We start from the raw sequence: 6,187 nt of genomic DNA, 5'->3' as shown, positions 1-6,187 counted from the left end.
CAGATTACATTTACGTCATTTAGCAGACGCTCTTATCCAGAGTGACTTACAAATTGGTACATTTACCTTATGAAAGCCAGTGGGACAACCACTTTAAACATTTTTTATTTTTCAAAATTTCTTTACATTTTAGCAGACACTCTTATCCAGAGCGACTTACATGAGCAATTAGGGTTAAGTGCCTTGCTCAAGGGCACATCAACAGATTTTTCACCTAGTCGGCTCGGGGATTAGAACCAGCGACCTTTCGGTTTCTGGAACAACGGTCTTAACCACTAAGCTACCTGCCGCCCTTTTTCATTTTTATAAATTACGTTGAGCATAAAATAATATGGGTTCATTATGTCAATGCAAAATCTAACCAGAACACGTTTGCTTCAGTTGGAAGCAAACACAGAATGAAAGACTAGAAATACTGAAGACAATTTCGTAACAGAAATACAACTATTCACAATTCTCACGACAACAGATTTGTTTTAAAAACATGTTTAATTTTATTCAAAGAAAAAACAAGTGTATAATGTTAAGTAATACAGATGTGATAATCTGAAAACCACCTGACCTTGTTTCACTTGAGGAAAATAACTATAAAACAGCAGTAGCTTATGTATCAAGGCTGACGAAATATGTTATGGCTCCTTCCAAATTGAATGCATCTCATCGTCCCTCTCCTCAGCTGCCATATCTGGGAGACCCCTCTCCCAGCTCTCCCCTGCCTCACTCAAACACACATGCCCTGTGCTGTGACCTCACCTACATCCTTTCAAGCTCCAGCTCCAGCTCAGGGCGTTCGCCCTTCCACCAGAAGAGTCTGAACAGTGCCTGACGCACCTCCCAATGACAAATGCCATAGATTATTGGATTGATACAGGGTGTTATGATTATGATAATTAGAAGAGAGATGTGCACAGTTCCAGTTGACAGTGAGGGCCCAGCCCCAGAGGGGGCAGTCAGGGGGGCCATCATGGCCCCTGTGCCCTCCAGCTCCCACAGAGCATCTGAGGTGATCTTAAGGAACATAGGGAGTAGCTGCAGGAACAGCATCCCACCGTAGAACAGCACAGTGTTGCGTGCCCGCTTGTTCACCATGTTGAAGGGCACCACAGCGTCGCGGGCGTTCTGGTGAATCCGCACATAGGCAAAGAAGTAGCTGAGGAGGCAGAGCAGGGTGAGGATGAAGCCCACCAGCTTGCGGGTGATATCCGCTACCCTGGGGAAGCCCATGTGCTGTTCCACGATGTCAGGCTCACATATGAGTCCAGAGGTTGCTGTACCATACTCCCCCTTCCCCTGGTGTAGCAGGGTGACGTTAATGCAGCCAACGCTAATGGACAAGACCCAGGTGAGGCCGACCGTGAGGCGAAGGCGCAGTGGGGTGATGATGGACAGGTAGTGGAGGGCATGGCACACATACAGGTAGCGCTCAATGGCCATGCAGGTGATGGTGATGAGGCTGCTAAAGATGCAGACGCTGCCGGTGAAATACTGGAGGAGGCACAAGGTGTCAAAGTTCATTGTGCTTCTCTGCAGTAAGCAGTGGGTCACAAAGGGGCCCAAATTGATGGTTTGCACCATGTCACTCAGAATCAAGTTCTTCAGCAGGGCGTAGCGTGGCTCCCAAGACAGGTCCTCCGAGTGTCTCAGTCCCAACAAAGTGAATCCGTTCACAGCCAAAGAGATGCTTGTGAGTATTGAAAAAACAAAAGCAAGCACATTAACTACCGCATCATATGGCAATATGAACAAAAAAAGGCAGCCTTCAAGGTCGAAGTTGTGGTGGTCTTCTTCCGTTCCGTTGTCAAAAGTATGTGCATCGCATGGACCCGAGCGGTTGAACATCTGAGTGGAATTCATGATGAATTTATGAGGCTAAAACACATCTTGCCTACTTTATACTCTCTCTCTCTCTCTCTCTCTCTCTCTCTCTCTCTCTCTCTCTCTCTCTCTCTCTCTCTCTCTCTATCTCTCTCGCTCGCTCTCTCTCTCTCTCTCTCTCTCTCTCTATTTTCTCGCAAAGAAACATGGCATCATGTATGCTACATTTAGAATCCACTCAAATTGTAAAAACGCTATATCGATGGCTCAATATTTAGGTTATTCATTGATATTCGTTGGTATGATAATAAATAATAATAGTAAAAATATCTCCATGAAAATTACAACAACACAAGACATCAAATGATTGATGTTTATTCAAGAGCAATGCATTGTATGGCATAGATTATTATGTCTAACAATGTGACAGCGCAATCACTTTATGAATAAACCCTGAAAGCAATCATTTACACAGCTTACATTTACATTACATTTACATTTACGTCATTTAGCAGACGCTGTTATCCAGAGCGACTTACAAATTGGTGCATTTACCTTATGATAGCCAGTGGGACAACCACTTTACAAATGTTTTTTTTTTTTTTTTTTTTTTTTCTAAACATTTTTTTTATAGATTACGTTGAGCATAAAATAATATGGGTTCATTATGTCAATGCAAAATCTAACCAGAACACTTTTGCTTCAATTGGAAGTAAACACAGAATGAAAGACTAGAAATACTGAAGACAATTTCATAACAGAAATACAACTATTCACAATTCTCACGACAATAGATTCGTTTTAAAAACATGTTTAATTTTATTCAAAGAAAAAACAAATGTATAATGTTAAGTAATACAGATGTGATCATCTGAAAACCACCTGACCTTGTTTCACTTGAAGAAAATAACTATAAAACAGCAGTAGCTTATGTATCAAGGCTGACGAAATATGTTAATGCAGTTTCTGGCTGATAGTCAAAGCATTTGAAACCTCAGGAAACAACGTTTTATATCCATTTATATCCAGGAAATCACGCAAAGATATATATATAAAAATCCGATTTTATGACTTTGTGGCTGTGCCAGCTAGTGACCACTCTGCAGAGCTGCCTTCATGACAATAAATGCCAACCTGAGTTTTTTCCAAGGGATACCTGGCCAAGAAGGCAGCTGCTCCTGTATAAAAAATTATAATAAACAAAAACATACTCTCAGAACGTTCAATAAAAAATATAACAAAACAAAACCTGCATCTTTGGCAAAAATGTGATTTTCCTGTGTGTTATATTTCCACAATATGAGGTTGAAATAATACTATGAAATTGTGAAAAATCTCTCTCTCTCTCTCTCTCTCTGTCTCTCTCTCCCTCCATGCTGGGAGTGTTTGGTGCATGCTGGGAATTGTTTGAGTAAGTGCTAAGTGCGAGTGTTGTGTAGAGTAAGATATCCTGGGTTTTCCTTTTCTTGGTGATATCCTTTTTTCTTCTATGCATGATTAAGGTTATTATTTCTATTTCTTTGTTGTGGTAGAATTAAGTATATTGTTTTTCGTGTCGAAATGACCCTGATTTTGGTGGGGATGGCGGCCCGAATGGGGACGTCGTCCCTGTCACTTCGGCACGGCTTTAGGTGTGTTACTGAAGCTACTGTCAGGGTGGAGGAGTTTCTGGTCGCCGTAGGAGAGAAGGTAGGATATGAGAATGTTGCTTATGCGTCACGGATGAATAAAGCGGTGGTGGTATTTCTTAAAGAAGAGCGCCTTGTTGATCGTATGGTTGAGCATGGCGTACTTCTTAAAGGAATGTTTATTCAAGTTATGCCGCTTTTTTCTCCGTCAACAAGGGTAACGATTTCAAATGTACTGCCGTTTATTCCAAATGAGCTATTGGAGCGCGAGTTATTGCGCTTTGGGAAGTTTGCAAGTTCAATTAAGGTTGTCCCATTGGGTTGCAAACACCCGGCGTTGAAACAGGTTATGTCGTTTCGGCGACAGGTGTTTATGTTTTTGGACTCACCGGAGCAGACTTTGGAGTTATCGTTTAAAGTCAAGTATGACAATAGACTGTATATGGCTTATGCTAGTACCGGTAGTCAACTGTGTTTTGAGTGTGGGGATGTTGGTCATAAGCGACATGCTTGCCCGAAAAGGGAGAAGGCAGAGGGAGGGGCGCAGGTGGTCCTCGTAACGCCTGGGCCCACTGATGTAGGAAGAGGTGGGCTGACAGTGGTAGAGCAGCCACAAGCATCTGTTGCTGAGGAACAAGTTGTCCATGTAGAGGGCACAGAGTTGCAACTTGTACCAGAGGGAAATGTTATGCAGCAGAAAAATATTGTTGTAGAAGGTAAGGATGGATCTGAAGGGCCATTTCCTCAGACTGGTGAGGAGGTGCCCAGTACGAGTTCTGTGGTACAGGAGGGGGTACATGTGGAGCTAATCTCCCAGGTAGTGGAGGAGATGCCCACTACAAGTAATGGGTTAAAGGAGATGGTTCATGTGGAGCTAGGTTCCCAGGTAGTGGAGGAGATGCCCACTACAAGTAATGGGGTTCAGGTGGGGCTAGTCTCCCAGGTAGTGGAGGAGATGCCCACTACGAGTAATGGGGTTCAGGTGGGGCTAGTCTCCCAGGTAGTGGAGGAGATGCCTGGTACGAGTGATGGGGTGCAAGTGGGGAGTGTTGAAAGGGATGTGGTAGAGGGGAGTCAGTGGTCTGTGGCCTCAGTTGAGGAGGATCAGGAGAAGGATATGGATATCTCTCGATACGATATCAGCTGGTGAGGACTCAATTTGCGATCTAGAGGAGGTAAATGGGTTTCTGGATCAGACTTTTGGGAAATCTGTCAAATTGGCAGATTATTTTGATGTTGATAAGTTTGTGAGGTCAGCTGTGATGTTACAGAAGACGGTGGGGTTAGACCAGGTGAGTGAGAAGAAGCGGTTTCGCTTGAGGAAATGTGTTACTGCTGTTGCAGCAGCAAAAGGTGGTGGGAAACGTGGTCAGGTTAAGAGAAAATTTAAATAATGATGATGATTATGCCTCATAGGGTGTTCTATGCTCTTTGTCTGGTTTCTCTGTGGTATCTTCTGCTTTTCCTTTTTATTTTCTATATGGAGGTACTAAGGGTAGGTTCTCTCAATATTAATGGAGGAAGGGACAGGAATAAGAGGGCTTGGGTATTAGAAGTAATAAAACAGAAAAGGCTTAATGTAGTTTTCCTACAGGAGACACATAGTGATGAGGAAAATTAGGTTTACTGGGGTATGTGGTGGGAAGGGCAGCATATACTCAGTCATGGTACTAATTTCAGTGCTGGGGTGGCAATCTTGTTTTCTTCAGGCTTAGGGGTGACTGTGGTATCTACAACAGGTGGATGTTATGTTTTTTTTGTTTTTTTTTGTGAATGTTTATGCTCCTAATGAGGGTACAGAGCGTATTGTTGGTTTTGATAAAATAAAGGAAACCTTAAGACAGTGTGACCAAGAGGGGTGTATGGTTTTAGGGGGGGACTGGAACTGTACAGTGGATTTTACTGTTGATCGCACCGCTGAAGAAACTCACCTGCGGTCAGCCACTTGCCTGTCTGGTCTGTTAACTGAGTTTGAGCTTTCTGATGTGTGGAGAGTAAGGAATGCAAAAGTTAGGCAGTACACATGGCTAAAGGTTAATGAAAGTCATGTCAGTGCATCAAGGTTAGACAGGTTGTATGTATCTGAGCAATACTGTAGTAGGGTTGGAAGGTGTGACATTACTCCTGTGGGTTTCTCTGATCACCATATTGTCACTGTTGATATTCACTTGTCCACGAAGGTCATCATCTTATTGTTATTTTAATGTTAAATTGTTACATGATGTCATGTTTTGTGAAAGGTTTTTGTTGTTTTGGGAAAAATGGAGGGTTACAAAAGGGAATTTTGAGTCCTTGAGACAATGGTGGGAGGTTGGGAAGGCCCAAATACGATTATTTTGTCAACAGTATACTGCTCTGTCTCGAATTGAAGTTAAAGAGACTATCAGGGCCTTTGAACAGGACATCAAATCTATTGAATTAAAGTTGCTCACTCAGAATGACCCCGGACTAGTCATGAACTTACAGGACAAGAAACATGAACTGAGGTTGTTTCTGCATGAAAGAGTGAAGGGTGCCTTGATTAGGTCTCGTTTCGCTTCCCTCAAGGATATGGATGCGCCTAGTGCTTAAAAAAAAAAAACTAGGACAGTCGACATTGCAACGTAAACAGATGGTCTGCCTTCGTCTCCCTGATGGGAAGGTGACCACTGATGACAGTGAAATGCGTCAACATGCTGTGGATTTCTAGGATGTTAAGGTTCTCTCAAACACTTTAAAGGTGTATGCGGGGGCGTCCTCTGCTA

At 42.9% G+C, this 6,187-nt stretch overlaps 1 protein-coding gene across 1 annotated transcript; it reads right to left on the bottom strand.

Annotated features, from left to right (window-relative positions):
* Window positions 1-753: 753 nt before the first annotated feature.
* Window positions 754-1,854, bottom strand: LOC311122139 (olfactory receptor 11A1-like; the record flags this gene model as incomplete). Its single annotated transcript, XM_084196543.1, has 1 exon — window positions 754-1,854. The coding sequence occupies one exon, from the start codon at window positions 1,852-1,854 to the stop codon at window positions 754-756; it is 1,101 nt and encodes a 366-aa protein (XP_084052669.1).
* Between the last annotated feature and the right edge of the window lie 4,333 nt (window positions 1,855-6,187).

Source organism: Coregonus lavaretus, assembly GCF_964263955.1.
Source record: "Coregonus lavaretus genome assembly, contig: HAP1_SCAFFOLD_1082, whole genome shotgun sequence".
Classification (NCBI taxonomy): Eukaryota; Metazoa; Chordata; class Actinopteri; order Salmoniformes; family Salmonidae; genus Coregonus; species Coregonus lavaretus.
Note: the sequence above shows the minus strand (reverse complement) of the source record. Positions and strands in the feature narration are given on the sequence as shown.